Genomic DNA, 26,196 nt, shown 5'->3' with positions numbered 1-26,196 from the left:
ACTGGTTAGCAATTTTCTGTATTACAGCTATAATGAATTTCTGGAGCAGAGCATCATGCAGTTTAAACTGTCCAGCCTTGATTAACCTCAGTAGAGGTACAACAATTTATACAATCTGCAGGTGTATTTTTTAAGCAAAATCTATTAAGAGAAAGCTTCAAATCAAGGCTACGAAATAAAGTGCAGCAATGTGATTGTAAGTATTAATTATTCCTTAAGAAGCATAGAATGCAACTTCCAATAATAATTTAGATCCTATCACAACAGGATGTACACACATCTTTGCCTTTGCAAGGAACAAAAGCAAATCCCTAGTTTTATGAAAATCTCTAGATACGAATCAGACGGATGCTAAAAAGGTTTAGTCAAGCTTACGTCAGTACGAAGAGCAATTCAGCATTAGTATAACAAACTTCCTATTGTTCATTCTTAGCATAATGAGAAAAGGACATAAACAAAATGAAAGTTACATGGAGATGTATGCGTTAAAGGTAAATTCCATCTACTGCTGTACTCCCCCCCTATTATTTTTGAACACTAGTCAACTGCAACACAAGTGAAAAACAACTGAAACTTAGCACCATTGGATAGAGAATATTCAAATCTGATTTTAGCATTCTTTCCAAAAGGAAAAGCGGAGTGTAGGGATTCTTTCTGATTTTACTTAAAAAGTCTACATGAGAGCATCCTGTCAAACAACTGCCAAACATACAGGCTGATTTTAAGCACCCATTATTCTTACCTCACTCTCAGGCACCTGTGAATGAGGAAACCCATGAGAAGTCAGCTTAACCTATGGCAGGGCACAGCTCAGTTTTAAGAACGTTCCCCTTCTTTTCACCATGTGACTGAAAGTAAATGACTGTTGTCTGAAAGACTTTGGTTTCCAAACCCAATTTCTTTCATGCCACCCATTCTCGCCCGGTACTAACACCTCAGAGTTTCTCAGAGAACAGTTTCTCTGAGCAGACACATCGACTATGAGCAGACACATTCCTTCCTAATCCCCTAAAACCCAGGCAACTTGGACAGATTACAGCTTCCTAACAGAACAACTCCTTTTCCAGAATGAACAAGCAGCCAAAAGAAACAGGAGACTTTTGGAAATCCAAGAAATCCAAGTACAGTTCACAACTGTGCTGTCACAGAAGATACCATGACGAGGAACAGCATAATTTACAGCATTGCACTGAAAGCAAGTACAACCTTCACGGCAATTTCTTATTGTGCTGACAGAGTATTAGACAAGAAATTACACAGAGCAGAAGCAATTCCTAGCAGGAGGTCAGCAAGCAAGCTCCCTGCCACACCATGATCTTCACTGTTGTGTTAACAGCAAGACAAACTCTGAACATTCCTCCACTGAAGATTTCAAAAGTCCTGACACAGAGCAGTCCTTGACGTTATTAAAAGACTGGCATAAAGAAGAACCAGGAGTCATGCAAACTAGCTCTCAAGGAGGGAACCTTCAGTTCTGGATTTGGAGGCATGGTCACTCCTCTGCAGTAGAATCTCCTTCGTTCCTCTCAAGTTAGAGGCTAACTAAAAGCTGGGCTCATACTTGAACCATTATTTACGGAGAAGTTAATATTATCCTTTTAAAAAAACAATAGATCTGACCTTACGTAAGCCTGCACAAAACAGTTATGTTCTATCAAATTCACATCTAAGTGTAAAGTAACACTGGTCATGCATTAAGGACACAACATAAACTCTATTTTATGTGTACATATGTTGGGTATCACTGCCTGGAGAACATGGGTTTTAATATCTATGCCCACTGTATGGACGGAAGATATTTATATTATGCTAAAGAGCTCTTCCCACTTTTCTCTCTGTGGCAGAGAGTTACAATCATAGGTCTATAGCAAAGTAAAATATGGCATCGTAAGGCAGCAGAGCATAATCATCTCCAAAGACATGAAACATACCCTCAAGAGATAAAAGGGAGGTGAGCCAATGCTTACAAAATCAATACACACAGAGAAATATCCGGTATTATTCACATTTGGGCTGCAAACAGAGTCTTTTCAGAAGGTAAGATCTGGGATCACCATAACAGAACAGGTATTATAACAGATCATTTCATGTAATAAATGAAAAACATAGTTGAAATGCTGAATTAAAGAGTGATTTGGTTTGATAAAGAAAATCAGACCCACATACTGCGATACCCACATTTCTGGTATCTACGAGAAAACTTGCGTCTTGGAGATGGCTTCATGACTGTCTATAAAATGATATTTATAAATATATATACACACACAGTAGGGTAGAGTGGGAGTACTACCTAGTGAACGTAAGAACTGTCCTGTAGGCTAGATGGATCTAGCAGTTGCCTATTGTCCTCCCCTCTGTGCTTGCTTTCAGCAAAGTCACATGCTGAGCTGACTGAACCCTTATCTTCTTCCATCTAGAAGGACAGAAAAGCAACAGATCTTATAAAGCACCACGCTTGCATTGCTTTAAAACAGTTACCACATGAACCTTCATTTTACAGATTTGTTCTTGAGAGAACAGGGCACATTTACATGGAAGAGGCAATTTTTTCAAGTTAATTGGTAAAACACATGGTTTATCAGTGCACAAGTATTAGAAAAGTTTGGTCTTTTTGTGCACCACAGACTGCAGAAGGGGAAACTAAGTCTAACATTTATTTCAAATTTTCAGATTGAGGTTTAGTTGTCCTTTTCCAACAGGAAGGATCATTTCAATTTGTTCATCTTACTACAAGGTGTTCGATATGCGACACAACAGACATTTCAACCAAACATGTAATCACATTGAAATACGCAGTTGGGACTTTGCTGAACAGGAAATGTATTTAACCACGCACATCAAGGTACAAATATTGCAGGGTATTTTCCTGAGCCCAGGTGCTAACTACCAACGTGTCTGATGCCATATGGCCATTTAAGAAGGTATATGATAAAGCTATTGCTAATCCACAATTAAGTTGCAACTTAACTCCCTTTTCTAAAGCTCACTTCTGTTTTTTAATCCATAACACGCTGCGTAACAAAATGACAATTAGAAAGCTTTAGAATTTTAAAAAAATATGAGTACTGACATCTAACAACTTCATTGGTACTTATAATTTCAACATTTTTCTGTTTTTTTCTACTCTTCATTTCTTCAAATCAAGTAAACCTACAAATGCCATTTTTTTCAATTATTTCAAAATAATTAGAAAAAAGTATTTTCCAGTAAGTACACATGTACACTTTTGTTACTGAAAATCAGTATGAAAAGTCTACTCTCTCATTGATTCCCTCTTCCTATCATAGGTTCTGTGGATTAGCTCACAGACAAGCAAAACACTATGCTAATACAATATACAAACCTGTAAAGGAAGACAAAGTTTGTTCAAAGCTTAGCAAATTATGGTATTCTGATATATTTCACTACTGTACACTTGTACAGTTTTTTTGGAAGTTATGTGGTTTCTGTAAGGAATGTGTAAAAGGAACAGAAAACTCCCTGCTCTGACTTCTACACAGCTGGTCTAGATCACATATGATAGCTATTAGGAGAGGAATCCTATGTAACAGCAACTAGAGGAAAAAATACAGACAAGTAATGAAGGCCATAAAGACAGGGCCAGAAGTTATGGAGACAAGTAAAGAAAGCAGATCTCTACAGAGATGAAAGGAAAACAAGCCAACAACAGATTCATAGGAGGGCAGATGAAGAAAGAACAGGGTCTCATGCTAAGGTAAATGCTCCAGTTTAAGAGTCCTACATATATTATGCACTGACAACCTCCCCTGTAAATAAAAATCTTGTCTGTGCTTTTTGTTTCCCTGACACTGTGCACAACTGTAATACACTGTCAAAATGTAAAAGCCTCTATAAACAGTTAATTTAATCTCTGATTAGAATTAGAACACGTATCTGAACAACACGTCTTGCATGCAGATTAAGATTTCTGACAGTTCTTACAAAGCAGAGACATTAAACATTTAACACAAACCTCACACACAAAACTTTGTTTACAAAGGAAAAACAGAAATGAGATACAAGGGAGCCCAGTTAATAGCCCAAGATAGAATTCGACATGTTCCACTAACTAAAGACAGCTATAGAAGAAAAAGGAATTTTTTCAAATATTCAGTCATCCGTCTCTGGGTAAGCATAAAGCCTGCACCTGACCTGTGCTGTCGTATTTCCTTTTCATCCCAAGCTACAAAATGACATTATAGTTCAGAGGTAAGAGTTTAACAGGCATGCACAAGAGTGCATTTCTGCCTTACAGAAATCACAGGGATGTTTAGAAGACGCCAAGCTCTCAATTCTGTGTACACCACAAATGTTTTATAAACTTGAACATTTGTGGACACTTAAGCCTAACCACGCAAAATTTGATTACAACATCCCATATATTTTAATTTGCATTCATAAAAGGTGTTAGTATTCTGTTGATATACCATCGCTTTGGTATATCAACAGAACACTAAGCACATTCTCATAACATGGCATAGGTCAGTTAAACCTGGCACTATATTGCTTTTGAGGCTTTTAATACATATTTAACAAGTAACACAAAACCCCTATTAACCATTTTCCCCTTTCACTACTTTCGGTAAGAATCCACAGAGTAGCTTCTGAACTTCATCTGAAGACTAACAAAGAACTAGAGAAAGCCAAGTCCTAAGTTTACTAAAATTGAAGAGGTATCTTACTGCAGTTTTTGCCTCTGCTTTAAAGCTAGTAAGTGCTAAATTTAAAGAAAATAAAAACAAAACACAAAACAAAACAAAAAACAATGCCTCTCTGGGGTGTTTGGCAATCTAAATTGCAGAATTCCTGATGTGTTTTCACGGTGTGACAAATAACGGCTAAAACCTGTTAATAAGCCATCTGAGCAGAATAGCCACTTCAGATGTCTCCCTGCAAATATACTGCCCACTCTCAGAGCAAACAGAAAGCTTTTTCTTTTTGATTTTAATAGGGCTATAACTATTAATATCTTTTGATAAATATGTATTTATATATTAATATCTTTTGATATTAATAGTTATTGTTTCAATTAACTGATTTAAAAATACTCTAACCACTTCCAATGACAACTTCATCTCTTCTACTTTTCCTTATTAAAAAAATGTAAATTAGTGTCTCAAACCCCCCAAACATGGGTTGCTTGGTTCTCCTAGCATCCGTTCTCATGCTTTTAGACAACAGTTACCTACAAATTATGTAAAAGAAATCAGTTCTCTGCATTATTTCTTACCATATAATATAGACGTAGATAAGTGTGGGATAATACATTAAACAGATTAAGACATTATTGATGCATAAGAATGTTTCAGTCTTACAAGTGAGAATCATTGTTTGACAGCGTTTCATGTACTGAACTCTGCTACACATGTACACTTATCTTTTCTTGTATAATTTTCTAGAACTTTGTATAAAATGTATTTGAGAACATGTATCTGTAGCAGTCAAAATAAACAACACTCACTTCATATACGCACAAAACAAACACAAAAAGCCTTAGCTGCACAAGTGTACATATGCACCCAAATTTAAAACATTTTCTGCACTTTCAACACAAGTGAAAGCAAATTAAAATGGGCAAACAACTCGCAATAAACTGCTGCTTGAAATATATGGACCTTCCTGTCACGGCCTGATGAAGCTGAAATTATCCAACATGCAAAAAGCACTATTAATTTTGATCATGAAGAAATTAAAAGCATTTTAACCATGCTAGAAACTATAATTATTTAAAAATGGATGCAAGAAGAGCTAGGTCTATTCCAAAAGTAGAGCATCATGCTAGGGATATTTTTTCCTAAAAACAAAGCACGTCCAACATGCTACTTAGGAGAAGCATTTGGCTCAAAAACACAGAGCAAAGCCAAGAAATATACCAAACTTAATGTATCTGCACTATATTGCCCTCTCAACCCGCTAATATTCATGCCTCTTCCCATCTCTCTCAGCACTGGTTAGTTCACCTTCAGCATGCATAAGAGTTGATGAGGAACTATCCCTCCTACTCTACCTAATTTTGCTCAGCTGATTCCTTGCCCTGGACAATGGCTGCAGTGCGATGAACTCGTCACTTAAAGCAACTCTGTTGGAGTACATCTACAATTGGACAGAGAAGGGATGGAACATACATGTCAGTCAGTAGCAGCAGTAATTTTCTAAGAGAAAGACACAGGACAAGACATTGTTATAAAAGTGGTATGCACATTATATACAAACACAAGCCTAGTACCTTTAAGACAGTTCCTGGATCATCACGGCCAGTTATTGTTTGGGGGGACCATACCTGAGTGCACCTCAGCTTTCACACTAAGGACAAAGGCCTATACGCTTACACGTCTATACTTTACCTGACATCTTTATTCTGTATTACCTTGTTTCCTCAACAGTGCTGTGATTTACCACAAGATTTATATTTTGATTCAGATTTCCCTTACTGTCCAAGTCTTCCTACTTGCCATAGTTGGGAAAGAACAGAACTATAGTCAGAAATTACCCAGAACGGGGTAACAGACCAAAGGCAGAAGACCAAAGTCAAACATATGATGTATTGTCTTCACGGTCGGCAAGAAAGCTAGGAACACAGAAGAAAAACAAAACAAAACACAACCTAAACCAAAACAAACAACAACAAAAAAAAACCACACTGGCACCCTAAAAGGGAAAGGTAGATCTAACCAAGCTAATCCTGTGATAGAAGTCAACTCATGCTAGCCCATGGAAGACACAGATTTTTATTTTCCCTAAAGTCATTGTAGAACATAGAAAAATTACATTTAAAGTTTAACACCTTCTAAAGTGGTTCTCCATTATACTGGTTAAATTTAATGGCTTTCTTAGAAGTAATTTATCTAAGTGTAACATTTAACCGTGACTGTTGATACTATGACCTTACACCAATTAAAGGATTTAAAATTAAGTTGCTTACGTACTCAATAGAGTAATGTAGACACCTATAGATTGGGTTAATTCAGAGCGCTACAGTGCGTAATTCACACAAATAGCGTGCTCTTACTTTCTGGAAGAGTAAAATAATTGGAACAAGCATTTTCAGTCAAGAAAGCCATGTTAGTTTTACTCACAATTTTCAGGGGAATATTTTACAATCTAAATAATGGAGGGAAGAAGTAATTTAAATAGCTATGAATTTAAACATCAGTAACTAAATATTAGTTCATGTAACAATTTGTCTTGCTCTAATAAAAACTTAGGAACTGTAAACTAAACTTTTCTTCCCTCAACATGCAAATGCACCACTTTAGTCATACAATTAAAAATGAAAAATTAAAAATAATTCAGTTGCACAGAGGGTGCTTTAGGACACAAGTGTTCTCCAAACTCACTCTATTGGAAAGCTTGAGTCATTTCCTCTGCTTTGAAACTGAAAGAAAAATATTCACCTCAAATTTAAAATACATCTAATGAGGTATAATAATGAAAGAAGCATCCTGTTACTTCCTGAAAGTAAGTGTGGAAAATAAGTTGGTCACCTTGAATATATTCACTTATGTCTACTTGAAGAATAGCTTATGAAATTCTGTAGGGCCAATTGTCACATTAAAATGGGGAAAATCTCAACAAAATAAACCTCATAAAAGCCACAAACAGGTGACTTTTTGGAAATACATTTTTAACTGTGATTTTGCTATCAGACATGCAGAGAAACCGTCAAGTGGCTGCTGAAGAATTTTTGGTCAAATCACATTTTAAATACTTAAACTTTGCAGTGTCAGGAGCTAGTTTTCAGAAAAAGGCAGTGCTTTAGTAAACACAGACCTTGGCGTTGAAATGGCTGTCAAATGGCACTGCAGAATGAAGAAAAGGAAAATCAAGCTGTGCACAAAACAAAATTATCATGGCCATGAATTAAGCTATAGCCAAAAGGAATGTGTTAAATGTCCATCAAGATGATTTCTTAAAGGTAAGAAGCCTGACTGTGTCCTTGATACAAATGACTGTAATTGAAACAAACTGAACCTGATTTTTTTTTTGAATCAATTAAGAAAATAAGAGAATGAAATAAGGATTATATGGCAAAGGCTACAGGAAAAAGAGAAAAAAATGAGGGGTTTTGGTGTTTTAATGCAAGTGCTTTTTTTTTTTTTTTTTTTTTTTTTTTTTTAAGGGACATGAGAAACCTCAGCAACCATACTGATACACTGCCAAACAGAAATAGTTGATGTAAAGAAAGGAAATTGAAGTGTTCAATAAATATTGCTGTAAGTTTTTAAGGGGAAAAAAAAAAGAAGCTAAGTAAGTAAAAAAGAAGTTCTCTAAAATCAAACATGCAATCAGGATTCTTAGCAGGTCTATCTGAGCAGTTTTCTAAAAGCTAGTGGTTTTTTAAGAACAACCACTCGGATTAAAGCTTGGATTTCAGCTATTAAATTCCAGGAGTGGAAAATGCAGCTAGTATTCCAATTCTGAAAAGGGATTAATAGATATTTTGGCTAGCTACAGGTTTGTCAGCAGAACATCTCACATGGATGTTTTTAATCACAAATTAGAAGGGTAATATAATTCAAGTGAATAAAAAGGCACATACATCAAAGTAATTTAAAGATTAAATACTAAAGGTAACAACACTGATGTAATGTGGTTAAGAGTTCTGTGTACATAGCTCAATAAAATTTGGATTAAGCATCTAGGACACCACAAAAATCAATATGGCACACATTAAACAGACTAAAAACTGCCAACAGTTTTCAGAAGAGAACTGTATACGGGCTATCTTCATCAACTGGCTGCTTGTCTATTTACTGTCTTTTTTACTGCTATCTGACCTCTTGGCAATGACCTGGAAGAAAACAAGCTCTTGCAGATAAGAAAGATGCAGAAGATAACAGGTTATTGACCTATATTATTTAGTGAACTGAATACAGCTGAGGAACTTGTAGTTTCCATACTTGGCACTGATGTAAGCAGTGTTAGAATATTGTGTCTTGTGGTGATATACAAAATTTAAGACACTGAGGAGTGGTACAGATTACAGAAGTATAGATTACAAACTTTTTCTTTTTTTTTTTTTTTTTTCTCCTTCAAAAGTTCAAGTTCAATCTCTGTCAGATCAAATTAATTTGATCAGAAACCTAACTGTGAATAAAAAAGTCATTAACAGAAGAACTTACAGTTTATCAGAAAGGGTATACAAAGATAAGTGCTGAAAAATAAAACCAGAGAGGGTGACTGAGAATTGTGAGTCAAGACTTCTCTGTACTGCCACTAAAAAAGTAAAAACACTCAAATACAGAGGACACGTTTAACTAAAAGAGAGCTTAATTTCAACAAGAATGATTTCAAGGAGATTTTGTGGCCTGCTTCAGGCAAGAGAAAGATTCTATTATCGGTGTCTCTTTAGACCCCATCTATGAATTTAGGAAAATACCACATGGGTAATTATCTTTAATTATATAATCAGCAATCATTTACATGGCATATGTATAATATGAACAAGATTTAAGAAATACTAATTAAAACAAGTCCTACTAAAGTATTATTTAAAATTGTTTTCATCAACATTTTAAGAACTACTCAGTATTAATTACAGTTGAAGAAAGCTTCTAATACCTAGACAAACAAGTTCAGTTACCATTTTAAAGCAGGTATATATGATCCTCTTATGCAGTTGCAAACTGAGATGCAAAAGATTGAATGACCCCTCTATAAGTAAGTCTACTATTGTTAATATATTGATTACTTAAGCACAGAATGTCATTGCCTTGTAAAATGGTGTTCTCATTTTGGTAATGCTCAATTAAAATTTATCTTTAGAAATGAGAACGCTCATTTATACATTAAACATGACAGCAGTATAAGAGGACAACAAAATAACACAGGAAAGTAATTTGTTTTCAAGACAGATTTTAACAAATGCATTCTTTCACATATTGATCAAGCTGGATATAAAAGCATAACATTACCTGAGCTTTTTCAGTACTTGTTGGTTGTAGATGTCGGTACAGAACTTTCTTCACAACATCAAGAAACAAACAAGCAACTACTATGAGGATTATGGCAAACCAAGCAGAACCACTTGACAACAGTTGAACAAATACAAAGTACATATCCTGGGTATGTAAAAATGGCCTGAGAAGTTAAAAGAAGTGGTAATTATTATAAGGAACTTCTAGAAACAACAGTACAGTACAGGCAGGCTCAATTGTATCCTAAAATATGTCGAGCAACAAGTCTCACAGGATACAGAGGTACAACCATTTGCTGTCCAAGAACATTAGCAATCTCCTGGACCTGGCCTACAAAGAAACACCGAGGACAGAGGGTACCCAACTTCAGAGAAAAATGATCTGTTTTAAACTATGTTGCAGAAAATCACTCAATGTCCTATAGCTCCAAGCCCCCCAAACACAAGCGAAAATGTATCACTTTACTGATTTACCAGCATCATCATTTCTATTGCATTTGCCTTCTACACAAAACCTTCTGGGAACCCTATGTACTTTTCAAAAATAGAAATGCCTTTACAATCACAGGCTGTCAGAGACAAGTAATCCCTGTCCTTGAGCACATCACAGTTTAGCAACATGGTTCCCATTTCTAAAAGAATAGCAAAACGTAAATGGCCTCAGTAAGCTTAGAACTACATTTTTTCAACACCCGTCACAAAATTCAGAGCAACATGGTAAAACATAATACCTGTGTTCTTTCATGACTTCATTTATCACATGTGCTATAGAAAGGAAGAAAAAATAACTCACCAGATAATTCCCCCATAAAATAAGGAGAATATGAAATAAAATACAATGGATCCCCAAGTAACAAAATGGTTTATCCATGTCCAGAAGTGAGTTTCTAGTGCCATCTGAAACAAAGATAGCTTAAATAAATTTCATTTTTCTCCTCACACTTCACAGAAAATGACAAATACTGGTCTGAAATCATTTGACCATGCTTGTGAACTGCACTTGTGCTAAAACTAAATATTAACGTAACACACAAAAACATCTTGAGCACCTTTGAAACTAAAAATAATAACCTCTTCTCTGGAATTCTTAAGAATCAGTAACTTCCATATAACTTTTAAAACTATTTTAAATTATTGTTCAATTACATAGTTGCCTGTATATCAAAACACAGAGATTATGGTAACATACCTTCATCGTAACAGTTATAACCATAACGGTGAAGACCAAAGTACCAAATGTCCAGTTTCCAAACATCTAAGAAAGCGGCAAGGCAAAAATAAATTAGTATTAGTAATAAAAATGATCGGCCAAAGCATTCATGGAAAGTTAGAATTTTCTCAAGTCTGCTATACTAATAAAACGAATCTGTGGACAAAGCTTGCATCATGAAAAAGTAAGAACGATACAACACAAACCACTAGAAAAAATATAGCTTATCATAGGAGCAAAATTAACTTTCTACAAGTCATCTTCCTTCCCGGTTCAAAACAAGTCACCATAAAGGCTACATGAATGATGAAGAAAGCTCAGAATAATTACATGAAATGATAGAAAAATGAAGATACCAAATTGATCGATTAAATGTAAGCATCTGAACAAAAATAAATATCAGGTAGAAGGTGTTCACTTTAACATAACTGCAAAACACTTACAGTTTTAACATTTTCAGACAGTTTTCAACATGCAGCATCACCTGTAAGTTCACATTTTTCCCAAGCACAATTTTACAATTCAAAAATAATGGTGCCATTATAGTTTTCAAGGAAAATGATAAGGAAAAGACACTTTGTTTCAAGGCTAGTGATCACAAAATTAAGCTTCAATTCTAAAACGCTGTATCAGTTACTTTTGTATTCTTTTGCCCACATAAGTTAGACTATCAAAACTCTGAACAAGTTCTACAACAACGAAATCTCAGCTCTGACACCAAGCGGGGATGTGAGTTTGTATTCTCTCTACCCACATGCTACTCAAACGCCACTCTATACACATCCAACTACTCTGCTGTTGCAAGCAGTCCCAATACCGAAACCAAAGACTGCTTTTTCATTTATTCATTTTTCAATCAATACCATACTAAAAATGAACAAACCCTCACCTCACTATTTACCAGTAACAAACTAAGCAAGCAAGGACAAAGGGGCTACATGCAGACAGGCAAAGTCATCCTAGATTGGACTGGTTAGTACAGCACAGGGGCATGAAAAGGGTTTTGCACAGTTGTAGTCCTTGTTACAGAGCTCTGACAAAAAATAAAAATAAAAAAAAATCCCTACCACCTTATCAGAGATCTCACAACTGCTTTTCTCATCTTTATACGTGGGTGAAAAGTTAAGGCAGCTGTAAGTCTGGATTTACAGACAATTTTACAAATCTTTGTTGAAATGCATCTTGTGAAGCCTATTTTGGTGTAAAAGGTAAATATGAAGCATTTAACAGCATGCTTGCTATTAATTGCTGCAATAATAATCTTGAAATAAAATCACTGCTTCAGAGTGACCTGTGAAAGAAAGTGTCTTTGTTAACACTGTTCTAAAACGGTCACAGAGTTAGAATGAAAACATGAACAGATTCTTGCCACCATTTTATTTTTGAACACATTTACACTGTGGATGCTGCATCCTTTAATCCTGTGAAGTAACAGATACAATACTTTGTATCTCCTCCTCTTCTACGCTCTTACCATTTGCCTGTTAGGTTTCAATAGCTGACGACATGCACAGCATGAAAAAGGGGGGAGAAAAAAGAACTAAAAGATCAAGTTGTTGCGCAATGTGTTGATGTAAGCCTAACAAACCACCATCATTAAAAAATTATGTACTGTTCTATTCTGCTTTGCTCCAAACTTGGAACTCAGAATGAAAAATAAGGCTAATTGCTGGCTCATTGCCTTAGGATAGGATATATCACTGTATTGTATCACACGTTTGTGTCAAGTGATCACTTCTTGAGGACTATTACAAGAAAGCACTTCAACAGTATACAAGTTTCTCTTGCCCTTAACTTGTGGCTTTTTCAGGCACATACTACTTGCAACTTACTTTATGCCATAACCAATTCTACCAGTTCAAATAAACATCTTTTAGCAAGCCCACAGAAAGTAGAGTATCTCGAAATACATACTAAAGACTTTTTTTTAGGTCACATCACAGAAAATGTGAAAAGCCAGAGTGCATGTGAAAGCTGTACTTCAAAGATTCTCATTCAGTTGAGAGATTAGTTTGTACAAGAAACAATAAGAGAACCTTCTCCATAAAGACTGCACTAACACTTAGTTTAGTTTTACAGAATACAATCAGTTCCCTAAACTAAACAATTGTTATTATATACGATGTTAAAAAGCATCTTTCTGCTTTGTAGATGTTCACTAAGCAGTTTTGAAGTAAGGTGCATTGACAACTAAGACAGATGCTCAGAAATGCACTGACTCATAGCACAGAAGTACTTCATTAGATAAATACTGAAGGTCCTTTACCAACTCACAAGTCTTTCAAAGTCACACAGCTTGTAATAAATGACAGCAGAGGACATCCACACCTCAGTTATGAAAGACATTTTAGTCTGAAGCACAACAACATTAAGGTTCTTCTATAGCATCTCATGATGAAATAGGTACTCCAGAGAGCTGTTTCATTCCCCCTTTTATTGCTCTTTTCTCTGCAAGGATGCTAACAACCAGTTCACATGCTCTCTGATTTTAGTCACTCAGTCCAATTTTTGACCATTGCCTCCTCACCATTACATGGAAACCCTTTTCCATGCTAAGCTTCCTAAGGGAATGGGCACAAGCTATCATCAGCAGACCAGTGTGAATACAACATAAAGCTATTTTTAGACCAAGTGCTGTAACTGGCAAGACTACCAAAGGCTACATGAAAATCACCACACACCTCATGTTAGTAGTAAGAACAGCATAAGGCGTGATGCAAATGACTTTTGTATCACTATCCGTAACAGTTTTATGAGTAACCAAGATTCAGGTTGTTCTAAACTGGTCTGACGAGAAAGCAGAATTGTAAAGGCTTTCCAACCTTAATGAATCTAATGGTTTCATCTGAAGTGTTTTTTTGTTTGTTTGTTTGTTTTTTTAACATGACTTTTCCTCTCAACTTTGACATCATTAAAACACAAGAGTTCAAATCAGTATTTAATGATTTCATTAAATTATTGTCTTCAAAATATTGAGAACACACATGATGAATGGTAAAGCATCTTTGGTATTTATACAGTTAATAAAATCAAAAACATCTTAGATTTTTTCTGACATTTTTGAATTAAAAAAAAAATATATATTACAAAATATCACCAAAAAATACAATCAGGGAACAATCCTCATGACATTTTACCTGGCCATTTCCCAGCAGTGAAGTGTCTTCTCCCATTAGAAGATACGAGCCATAAAAGAAAATAAATGCATGAAAGAAGCCCAAGATCGTCCAGTAAAGAAATGGTTTATAGCCTAGATGAGCATTTTTACTGATGTCTCTGCAGAAATAAAGATTTCGGATTTCAGATTGTCTTTTTATAACCCATCAGCTATTCATACTACATAGCTGCTACTACTTTGAATAAATGTAACTTTCAACTGCACCAAGATATGCTTAATGAATGTCAACATATGAAAGAAAAATTATGTAAATTATGAGCAAAAAGAACTCAGAGATGACTCTGCTTATGCAGGGATCATCAACGTAAATTTTGTCTTATGGGTCAAATTCAAACTAGCACAAACTAGAATTCTCCTTACATGTGGAATTGTAAGAGAAGAAATAGCCAGATCTGATACTTGCCCATTATCCTGTCTAGGCGTCTTTCTTCAAGTGGTATGCAGTGCAACATTCTACCACTGGGAGGATATCTAATTCCACAGGAAAACAATTCCCCTCTTAGAAAAGCATTTTTGCAGTGATTCCTTAACTATTGTACCTTAGTTTTTCATTTTTCATGTTTGAGTATTTTTCACCTTCTCCAGGCAATGCAGGAGAAGGCTGTCAATCATATAAGTTGACCAAGTATTCAACTCTTCCAGTTTTAACATGACTAACATAAAAAGATACTTCTCTTTAAAATACTAATTTTGCTTAACTTTTAGGATGAAAACTGTAGGTGCAGTACTTCCTCTCGAGGATAATTATTGAAAATTGCATAAATTACAGATAAAAGGAATGCATAGTAGCAAGTTCAGACTTCTACAGATGTCACTGTTCTAAATGGTATGCTGCTGTTGCGATGTATGTAGGATATACATACCGATAGAGCACAGGTTTACTCTGTAATACATGCGGATGCACATGCTGTTCAAAAAGACTGTAGATGAGGACAGGCAAGGAAGTGAAACAAATATTGTACAAGGTCAGGTATACACTGTCATAGAGTGTCTGAAAATGGAAATAAAAATTATTTTGAGAAATGTGAAGAGTTGTTCATGTTTATTAAAATCAACAGCAGAAGCAAATCATTTAATCACACAATTTACTGAGTAGAAAAAAAGCTATATTTACATAATGATCTAGTAACATTGAGCTGTCAAACAGAAAAATTAATCTAGATTTTTATTGAATTTTACATCTGTGGTGCTTCCATGCACTCCACCTTTTCCATGAAACAATTAATTTGCCAATATCAGAAGAAAAGCATGCAGAAGAACTTTAAAACTTACAAACCTTTTAAAGTACTCTCAAAGTACATAAAGCTGCTAAAAGAAAGTTGTATTACGGTATATATGTGATTTTTACAGTCAACAGCATGAAACTTAAATTTACACTGAAGCAAAGAACCCTTTCCTGCTCCTACAGAAAATAGGTGAATAAAAAAAGTTGTATTCATCAAAATATGGTTATATATAATCACATATACATTTATTTTAATTATGGGAAACAAAAGCCCAGCAGTTAGTCAAGCAAACTTGAAACATACAGGCCAAAATATCCTGAACTTCACTAATGATTTATAATTTCTCTGGAGGAAAAGAAACAACAGCCATTTAACGAATGACACACCATTTTGACAGCATCTTTGCATCCAAACTGAACAAAAAGCTCTTACAGAGAGCTCAGTAAAAAAATCTTACACGTGCAACTTTCTTTTCATTCGTATGAATTGCCTAACAGTGAGAGATTCATTCATCAGCAGTACTAAGTGGAAAAAAAAATCACCAAATACACTCACTTTCGATGAGGAAAGAATATTTCATAGTTTTTTTTAGTTATTTACCCGAGATTCTCATACACAAGCTATAAGGCATCCTATACTTACTTGTTGTGAAAACAAACAGAAGAACTGATATAAAAATTGTGGTGTAATAAAGCACACATTCTGAAAAACAAGAAGTGAATGAAATAATTAATCCTTCAGTATATGCCTTACAGTTCCCCCCAAAAATTGCTAACTCTTGCAAACTAGTAAAAATACGTGGTTAGAAGACAAAAATGTGGCTAAGCGGCCAACGCTAGAATTCCAGATAAATTTAAATTAGAATACAATAGTTCAGTTGGAAGGGACCTACAAGGATCATCAAGTCCAACTGCCTGACCACTTCAGGGCTAACCAAAAGTTAAAGCACATTACTAAGGGCATTACCCAAACGCCTCTTAAACACTGACAGGCCTGGAGTGTTTACCACCTCAACTGTTTATCACCTGTTTCAATGTTTGACCACCCTCACGGCAAAGAAATTTTTCCTAATAGCAATAATAGCTAGTCTGATAGTGGGGTAGGGTTTTTGTTTTGTTTTTCACTTATGCCTGATGATCAACACACACACAAAAAAAAGCTATTAGTTTTGAGTTTTAAGCACTCCAGCCCAGGACTGAGCTCCCAGGCTTTCAAACACCAACTTTTCCCTCCAATATTTTTCTCATGCTCCCTGCTGCTCCAAGTCTATAAAACCCCAAGAGGCATCCAGAGATAACTTGGTTGCTGGTGCATATTTTCCTTGGACTGTTTCACCTCAGGATTTTTTTTAAGTCAAGGCTGGGACTGTTAAATTTCCTTAAGGTGAGCCTGCAGGCAAAGACCATGTTCTCTTCCCACATGCTTTCTCTGCAGGTCCTTCCCGCCCTCACCTATTTCCTGCTTTCTTTTTTCCTTTGAAAATAAATGTATTTAGTTAATTTTAAAAATCAGTAAACAAAAAGGTTGTACTTTTAACATCTTGGTAAAGAAGGCATTTAATTTCAAGCTAGCACTACTGCTTTCAGCAAGCAAACAATATCTGTCTCCCACACTAGGTGAACTCACTGAGGTATTTAAAACCTACTTCTAGTGGAAATACTAAGGAATTTCACAGTTAAAAACCTGCATTTGGTTTTTAACTGCATTTGGTTGTAGAAACATCAACAACAGAAAACATGTTTAAATGGGCTAATTTCATTTGTTCCCAACAAAAACGTTAAATCTAAAACAAATTTCTTGCTGGGAAATACATACATGTTTTTCTATGAAGTTCACTGTCACACACTGTGAACACTTACCTTATAAAAAAAGTACTGTACAAGGGTTGCTATTCTAATATAGTAAAAGTGTCCATGAACAAAAAGCAACTTGGAGAGGAATTTAAACCGTGCTATTGCATAGTCACTATTTCTTACAGCTTGTCTCCCTTCCTTGCCCATGATTCCTATAATATTTGGGAAACAAAGACAAAAGACAGGTTAAACATGATAAAAATGAATTGTTGTTATTTAAAAAAAACAACATACATGTGCATATATCTAACCTACATCTAAAGATGTAGTTCTCTTATTCTATACTTCAACATAACTAAAGGTTTGAAAAAGTGTCAAACTAAGGCATTACTCTTGAAGCAACCTAGGGAAAATGCTTGTTTAAGGATGATCCAATTAAAAAATCACAATAAACTATACTTAAAAATAGACAAATAACAACATACAAGCAAAACCAAGAAACTTCTCAAGAACTTTTCAATAATAAGAAGCAAACCTTTATCAAGCTATTATTAATCATCAATTCACATAATATGCTTTATTTTAGATGGGTTTTTCTTACAGTACTTTCTAGAAAGAACTTATGATGGATATTTAACAGCAGAGTGAAGACGTGCTGTTGTTACCTAAGCAATTTACTTAATAAAATGGACAGATAGCGCATTTCACTTCTCACAGCTGAATCAAAAATCAAATTGTTTTTTAAAATCTATTATTAAGATTAGGGTAAGTATATACAGAGAACACAAAATGCCCTTTTACAGGAAAAGAAATGTCTGATTTCCAGGAATCCAGAGACACTTAATTGTACTGATCATTTCTGAAAAAAGTATTCTAAAGGTTCCCTCTTACCCTCCACAGCAAAGACTTGTTAGCTCTGGCCAAAGTAGATGTAATATCTAACCAGCTATGAATTGGAACAGAAACTTGGATAATTTTATTAAAATTAGCTTTATTTAGTTGACAAATCAGCCATATAATAAAGTATCATCTGCTACTGGACCGTAACCTCCTCAGACAGGCTATGCCCACAGTCTTAAAAATCACTGCCACAACTGAATATTACTTACACATTTTTAATCAAAACGGCAACAGACTCAACAGCCTGTTGTACCAAGCTCTTATTTAAGAACCTTCAGCATTAATAATTTTGTTGGATGGTATTTGTTAAAGGAAACACCAAAACACTTCTTTTTTTGTGACAGTTATTCAGTTATATATATTGAAAATAAAATAAAATTTTGTATTGAGTTATACAACTCAGCAGAGAAGTTTAAAAAACGTTCACACTAGATAACAGAAAGTAAATAAACAGAAAAGTTAACTGAGAATCAGTAACAGCCTCTCAAGAAATGTAATGAAAGCCTTTACCACAGAGACAACCTAGACACAAATAGCAATTCTAGAATGATACAGACACGGTGCAAACATCAGAAGCATTGAACAAAGAAAGGTTTGAATGTAAAGTTTACACAGGAACTTAGGAACTGACAATGACCTCAGTAAGATATGTCCACTTCCAATGTCTGAAGCAGAGTACTTCTGAGATTCTGGTTAAGAGAATCTCTGTTGTTCTTAAGACAATGTTTAAGCATGACTTCTGATTATTGGCAGACTACACAGTAAATTTAAGACTGAAAAACAAACAGCCTTGCATTTAAAATTTCACCAAATCTCTGCAACAACAGATGACTCAGATTAATGCCTGATTATTCACAGGGGTAGAAGCATTAGAATTTTATCTGCTTATAAACACACTTCATCATCAAATTGTCTACTAAAATTTTCATCTTATTTGCCTTTATCTCTTGTGACAGAAGTAATTTACCTATGCCAACATGTGCTTCTTGTATCATGCTCACATCATTAGCACCATCACCAATTGCTAATGTTATAGGTTTTTCTGGAGATGTTTTCAACAGTCGCACTACCTGGAAAAAAAAAGGCAAAATCTTTTAGAATCGGACCATCTTTCTACAATAAAACAACCTGCTCTTTTTTGCATATCTAGCATCTCATACAAGGTAAAAAGCTGCCTTTTTATTTTTCTGCAAGGTAAAAAAACAAATTGGGCAATGCTGGCCTTTCAGAGGTTTAGCATTACTGGAAATACACAGGAAAATCCTCTAAAACATACAGCTAAGCTAAAAGTATAACATATTTTAAAATACTAGAATTGAGGTATGACTGAATATTAGTCACAAAAGAAGGAAGAGAAACAACATGAAAAGAGAACGTTTCAAAAAAGAAAGAAGGAATATTGTATCTATTTACAGCTTTGCTTTCTGGAATTGAAGAAAAATCACAAAATCTGAGTTTGAATTTTGTCTGATCTGTATTTGAGTAACATTAATTACGTGTGAAATAAAAATGGTCTTAGAGGAAGAGAGCATTAAGGCAAACTTCTCCTGAAGACCAGCCTCAGCTTCTCTTCCCTTCTACTTCCTCCTCAAACTTGGTTCATTTTTTATTTTTGATCTATAGAGCAGTGTATTTTTCTGTACAGCCTCATGAATCTTTCATCTAGCCTTTAGTTTGTGATGGAACATGCAATGCAAAACCGTACAGGTTATGCAGAAAGTCAATTTTTAATCAGCCTCTCGAGTATTCAGTAAAGCAGTAGCTTTCTTACTCCACTCCACCATGACAGTTTGACTCTCTTCTCCATCCATTTGCAAATTTTCACAACTACATATCAAAACTCTTGAGCTAACTACTCCAACTGAATTGAAGAAGGATTCAGTCACACAAAAGGCAACCAGAAACAAACCATCTCCAGAAATCCTTGCCTGTAAGACAGCATTATAAAAGTACTTACAAGACAAAGCTGACTATAACCTTACCTTTGCTTTCTGAAGGGGTGCCATGCGACAGCACAACACTGCAGAACAGTTTTTACAAACTTCCATGAACAGTTTTTCATGTTCCCTGAGTGCAAGAGAGAGGCTGGTCCCATCCACAACCAGTCCATGCTGAATAACATGGTCTTCCTTTATTCTATTCAGGGACAAAAAAGTTGATTTTCAATTGGTTAAATTTTGTCACAAACTATGCAATTGCCCATGCAATAAACAGAAGTTAACCTTTTAGACAGACTGCTTCTTTAAGTCTATTATAAAAGGGAAAAAATTAGCGGTAAGAAAAAAAAAAAGCATCTTCACATGTTAGGCAGAAAGTGATTGCCATAAAATTTGAAAATCAAAGAAAATGAAGTTAAGACCATCGCAGAGATAATGACATCTCGGGTACTTTACCTCTTGGCTAGCTGCCTCAGTTGCTCTGCGCATGTACTGTCTGATTTGTGCTGCACAAGTTCAAGGATGTTCATGGTTCTATGAAAGTGTCCACATGATAAACTGACACTAACAGCTGTTTCGTGCTTATCTCCAGTGAGAACCCACACTTTGATACCAGCCAATCTGAGTGCTTCTATCGTTTCTTGGACTTTCTCCTGCAGTCTAGAAACAAGAAAATCTTAAATAACCAATCGAATACTTTATAAAAAAGAACTCACACTGTAACATCACTGTCATGATGATTTAAGACCACATTTTAATATGTATCATTGGTAAACTACAGTAGTAGATGACATTCTCTTACAAGCAATACAATGAAGGCCTTCATAAAATAAAACCTGAACTTCAGTATTTCTAAGCGCTAAAAAATTTGTAATAAGCATATATTAATTTAAATTAAGCACTGTTACTGCATTTGAGAAGGTTTAGAACAGTTTGTAACAATTACTATCTGTACTGCATGAAAAACTAAGTTCTCCATTGTAAATTCCAACATATAGTACACTCTCTGAATTACAAGACATTCTGCTATATACACATTTCTGTGTATACTTTGTAAAGTAACTATACATCAAAGTTTTCCCAAGGAATTAGGTAGTATGCTTAACATACACTCAAATTATTCTAACTTTATTTCATATACATTAAATATCTCCTAATGAAGTTCATTTTTAAATTCTTATAACGACAAAATCAGTTTGTACAACATGTTTTCAGTGTTCCTCAATCCAAAAAGAGTGGTAAACACACTAAACAAAAGTAGCACAGAACTTCTGGCATTGGCAGGTCAGTTTTTTGCAGCACACATCGTAACACAGTAATAAATCCTAAGTTTGCTATGTTTTCAAACGTAGTTAGCAGAAACTCCATTGCATACTTGTCTTCTACTCCTGTAGCTCCAAGTAATTCCAGATCCCTTTCTATAAAGTTGAATACATCTGCTAATCTTTCTTCCCGTTGTTGCAAAGCAGTCCTAGCCTCATGAAGGCGTTTGCAAATTTCCTGGTATTCTTCTGGTGTGAATCTTCTATAGGCTACACACAGAGTTCTTAGTCCTTTCTGTGAGAAAATAAAAGACTACAATCAGAGTAGACTAGATTCCGGTCTAACAACACGTCACTTGCAATTTGTTCAAGTCACAGAATCTGTATCAGAAGAATTTTCTTCCAGTCAGCTGGGTGGCATGTCTACACTTACCAAAGCAAATTCATCCACGTGTACCCTTGTTTTGTCTATTTCTCCACTCTTACTACGAGGAAGAATAGAAGATTCTGCTCCCTTTGTGAATAAAAGCTTTTCTCCTAAAAAGTAAAATAGAGTAGAAATTAAGAATACATATTATTTAAGAAGTTCTTAATTGCAGCTGTGTTAACTTCTGATCACTTACCTGATGGACTCTCTACAATGACACTCATTCGTCTGCGATTCGGATCAAACTCCAAAACATGAAGCAACTTATACCTTTGTTTTGTTTTAATAGGAGAGAGATAGGAAAGAAAACATTTACAGAAATCAATTTTTACATATAATTACTTATTACTTACAACCGTAAATAGACACTTATCCTTGGAGCTTTTCCCAAAGTGTCATTTTATATAGAAACTTTACAATTAATACTCTGAGTTGAGTAGCAATCCCTGTTATCTGCATTTCTGAAATTGATTGGTTTTCATTACTTCATATATATAATTCTATTCCAGAAAGATAAAAGGTTCTACCGATAGGAATTTTATTTCCCGAATACTAGGCTTTGCATCTGGAGAGTACAATCATCTCCTACGTATTTCTTTATATTTTTATCATTACTCCAAGTGTAACTTTGAAAATCCCATTTTCTTTCTACACAGTCGAAAGAGTGCATTTTCCCTGATAAAACTTGGAAGTACTGGCTACTGACACACGTCATACAGAGAAGAGCTGTTATGACATAACGCAAATATACAATTAGCAATAATATTTCTACTAATATGGGGAAACTTTAAAGATGTAATTGGATTATACATGTGTTAGACTTGCCAGCACAGCTGATTCTGGGAATTTCTAGAGCTGAAAGCACATTATTAGAGTTGAATAAACAACCTAATACTTCTTTATTTATTAAGCTCTAGTAGAGTCCCAGTTTTGAGGAATGGGCAAAGATGCAAACCTGTTATAGAACTACGCAGAGTAACTGTGTAGAGTAACACGAAATTCTTGCATCTCAATTTCAATTGGAAAGGAGTAAGATGCAAGCTGTCTTGAAGACAATTAAGGGAAAAGCATTAAAGACAGTATGTTGGGGAAACACAAGGTTTTCTTATCAAGAAAGAGGATTAAGACAGAGACATGACATTTACCTTTACCATTGTTACGTTCTTCAAAAGAGAAAAGGATTTTTAAATTTATTTATTTATTTTTAAAAAGATTACCTTTCTGGTTTTCCAAGACTTTTTACTTCCATGCTGTCCCCGCTAGTTCCAGTAAATACTACTCCAACCCTAAAAGGAGAAGAAAATAGACATTTACTCGGCACTGTAGAAATGTACATATAATGCCTCTTGGTTACTAAATGGTAAAAAAAATAATAATAATAATAATAAAAAAAATAAAGGAGATACATGTTTGTGTTCTCTTTATACAGTACTTTAACAGCAACATATTCCGCCCACTTTAATTTCTCAAGGATTTCCCATAAACATTTCTAATCATACATTACGATATCCCTAGGTTTTCACGCATTTTGCTTTTGTATGTTTTCATAATAAATGAACAGTAACAGGTCTTGGGCTTTAGAGCTTCTCTGAGAAATTTTAAAGTTTGCTTTGAGTAAAAAAATCGCCTGCCCTAGTAGGCAATTTTTTCAGTACATAACTTTGGCATTAAAACTCACCGGCTTGCTGCTTCAACTAAAGCTTTCTCATCTGGTGAAGAAGCATAATACTCCAAAGGGGATGCTATTCCATTGGCATGCCAGGGACCATCAGCACCATCTGTTTGATCTGCATTGATCTGTACTGTATGACAAAGACAAACTGCTTTCAAGAAGAGTTCTTCCTCTTTCATCTGTAAGAAAGGAAAAAGGATTATTTGTAACATTTAGATATCAACCCAGTTTTGAACACATTTCAGAAAAAAAAGATGTTTAGAATTAAAAAAAAAAAAGTCAAGTATTCCTTGTCAAATAATCACATCTCTACCTACTTAATAAATATGAGGTGTTCAGTAACACTTAATAGCTTCAAACCATTCTGAAATTCATATTTTCATTTTAAGATTATTACATTTAATGCTAGTACTAGATCCTTTCTACCTAGAATGCCTAATGAGGGGAGAGTTGGGAGAGGAGGCAAGTAGGAGTCTTACCAAACTATGCATATTTCCATCTGGAGAATCTTCAGAAAACCCTTCTGGTGTTAGTTTACCATTGACCTCCTGGTACTTTATGCCATTAATGGAGCACTCCCGAAACTGCATCTCATTTTCAGTTAATGTACCGGTTTTGTCTGTAAACACATACTCTACCTTTTATAAAATAAAAAAAAAAAAAAACAGACGTGCAGTTGCATATACTTGCTGCTGTTGTTTGATCATGTAAGAATTTAGATTTCTGCCATAAAATCAGATATATTATTTTCAAGTTAATCAGATATTAATGCACTACTAATAAAAAGTCTACAATAATGATTTTTATTATTAAAAGAGAAGTAGAAAACGGCAGTTAAAATAAATAGAAGTTAAAAAGAAGATATACCTGTCCCAATTCCTCATTGAGGTCTGAAGTATTTACTTGTGCTCTCTGGTTTGTTTCTTCATGATAGAGGTCAAGATCCCAGCCAATAAAAAAAGATCCAAGAAATTTCTGCATCTCAACAGTCACATAAAGTGAAATAGGTATAATAAAATTGTAAAGTACCAGAAAAGCAAGGAAATCTGAAATAAATCTCAGAATCTATGAGAGAAAAAAGAAAATATAAAGATTACTGCAGTTATCAGGTAAAACACGGTTGATTAGGTATGTTTCAAGTGTATGAAAAATGACAAATAACTAGAGCCAGAGGAGACCAAGTTCCCAAGCTTAAATGAGAGATACAACAAATGCATTGACAATGCAGACATTTAGAGGTTACCTCAGCAGGTTGCCCTTCAAACTGGTGCAAGACTGCCTTAGGCAGTTTCAGTTCTCAAGTTCATTAGTTTTTGTCCTTTCTACTGAACACCAAGAGGGCTGCAAATTAATATTAACTGTAGTGGTGATTCTATACTCATACAGCTCTCTTGAAGGAGCTGGGACCAAACAACTTTCACGTTCCATCACATGGCACTGTTCGCAGGCTTTTCTAAGAAACCATACATGGTGAAGACAAGACCCAAACAACTGACATTCTGTACTATCACAGGCAAATATGCAATTATTCACTATTGGTTTACAACAGCAGAGTGACATAGATTTCTGTTTACTGGCATTCCCGATTGAAGTGGGTGTCCTAGACTACATGACAGGAAAGAGACTGAGTGGATTTCAGTGGCACAGATTTACTTTATGCCTCTCAAAATCCTTGCATTCAATACATATACTTCAAGCAAATGGCTATGTAATAAGATAGGAATTTCTTTCTTAGGTATGATAACCTTAAACTTTAAATGCAACATTACAGTCTCCTTGAAGGTCCCTCTTTCTCATTTGCACAACAAATTAGTTAAATTATACTTTTGAAAGACACCTATCACCACTTGAATAATGGAACAGAAAATAGAGACTAGAGAAACAAGGACAAATCCTTTTAACTTTAACAATAATATTGTGCCGGAGAACATTTTGGAGGTAGTGAGTATAAAGTAGTCAACAGTTTACTAAGGTAAATAATATCTGTTCTTCTAATTATGAAGTGTAGCTATAATTACTTAATAAGAGTCAGTATCAATGATAGAGGGATCTCTTAAGTCACAGAACCTGCTGAGTTTTTTGAGATCTTCAAAACTAACACATAAAAGATAGATAACTACCGAGAACAGTAATTCACGCAAGACAAGATATACTGAGAAGTGATAATGACTAAAGTTAGCAAGCATACTGAGAAATGCAAGATTGTGAAAGAACACAATAAGCAAGAGAGAAAAAAGACATGATAAAAGGAGAGTGGCATTGCAAAAAGATAGATGGCTCTGTATGCTCTTGAAGGCAAAGGGGATGAAAGGATTGCATAAATACTTATCCCATTATGTCTTCTGAATTGAAAAGGCTCCTTAAATTAAGAGCAAAAAAATTTACTTGACTGACTACTTCAACAGTTTAAAGTCCTTTAAGTGGGTGGAGGTATTAAAAAGAAAAGTGACTAAACAATCTGAAAGTTTGTGAATTCATTTAATGCTTTCCAGTAGTGATATTTTTAGGTAAGATTATTTTAGAATGCACTGAAAAGTTATCAATACAGCTATCAAAAATCTGAACTAACCATTTTAAATAAAACATGGCATTGACACAAAGATATTTTTCCAGTTAAACTACGAAGTTTACATTACACACTTCTGAGAAAATTGTCTATTACAAAGGAGTGCCAG

The 26,196-nt window shown here is 34.9% G+C and overlaps 1 protein-coding gene across 12 annotated transcripts in view; it reads right to left on the bottom strand.

Annotated features, from left to right (window-relative positions):
• Window positions 1–26,196, bottom strand: part of ATP11B (ATPase phospholipid transporting 11B (putative)) — a 62,467-nt gene that overhangs the window by 9,468 nt on the left and 26,803 nt on the right. For 5 of the 12 annotated variants that reach the window (XR_005268041.2, XM_038183904.2, XM_072042520.1 and 2 more), the window contains exons 12-29: window positions 24,389–24,586; window positions 24,001–24,159; window positions 23,528–23,700; window positions 23,067–23,135; window positions 22,046–22,119; window positions 21,856–21,959; window positions 21,536–21,717; window positions 20,617–20,820; window positions 20,206–20,359; window positions 19,191–19,293; window positions 17,390–17,535; window positions 16,173–16,232; window positions 15,168–15,295; window positions 14,264–14,402; window positions 11,106–11,171; window positions 10,710–10,813; window positions 9,915–10,080; window positions 6,008–6,093 (exon numbers count right to left, since the gene is read on the bottom strand). Coding sequence is in view for 11 of the 12 variants with exons in the window: in XM_038183904.2 (XP_038039832.2) it covers window positions 6,008–6,093; window positions 9,915–10,080; window positions 10,710–10,813; window positions 11,106–11,171; window positions 14,264–14,402; window positions 15,168–15,295; window positions 16,173–16,232; window positions 17,390–17,535; window positions 19,191–19,293; window positions 20,206–20,359; window positions 20,617–20,820; window positions 21,536–21,717; window positions 21,856–21,959; window positions 22,046–22,119; window positions 23,067–23,135; window positions 23,528–23,700; window positions 24,001–24,159; window positions 24,389–24,586 (2,315 nt within the window). In the remaining variant the exon portion in view is untranslated. Of the gene's footprint in view, window positions 1–2,290; window positions 2,414–6,007; window positions 6,094–9,914; window positions 10,081–10,709; window positions 10,814–11,105; window positions 11,172–14,263; window positions 14,403–15,167; window positions 15,296–16,172; window positions 16,233–17,389; window positions 17,536–19,190; window positions 19,294–20,205; window positions 20,360–20,616; window positions 20,821–21,535; window positions 21,718–21,855; window positions 21,960–22,045; window positions 22,120–23,066; window positions 23,136–23,527; window positions 23,701–24,000; window positions 24,160–24,388; window positions 24,587–26,196 lie in introns of all 12 variants that reach the window. The other 7 variants (XM_038183905.2, XM_038183906.2, XM_027464663.3 and 4 more) reach the window with 3 other exon arrangements.

This window comes from Anas platyrhynchos, chromosome 9 (genome assembly GCF_047663525.1).
Source record: "Anas platyrhynchos isolate ZD024472 breed Pekin duck chromosome 9, IASCAAS_PekinDuck_T2T, whole genome shotgun sequence".
NCBI lineage: Eukaryota > Metazoa > Chordata > Aves > Anseriformes > Anatidae > Anas > Anas platyrhynchos.
Note: the sequence above shows the minus strand (reverse complement) of the source record. Positions and strands in the feature narration are given on the sequence as shown.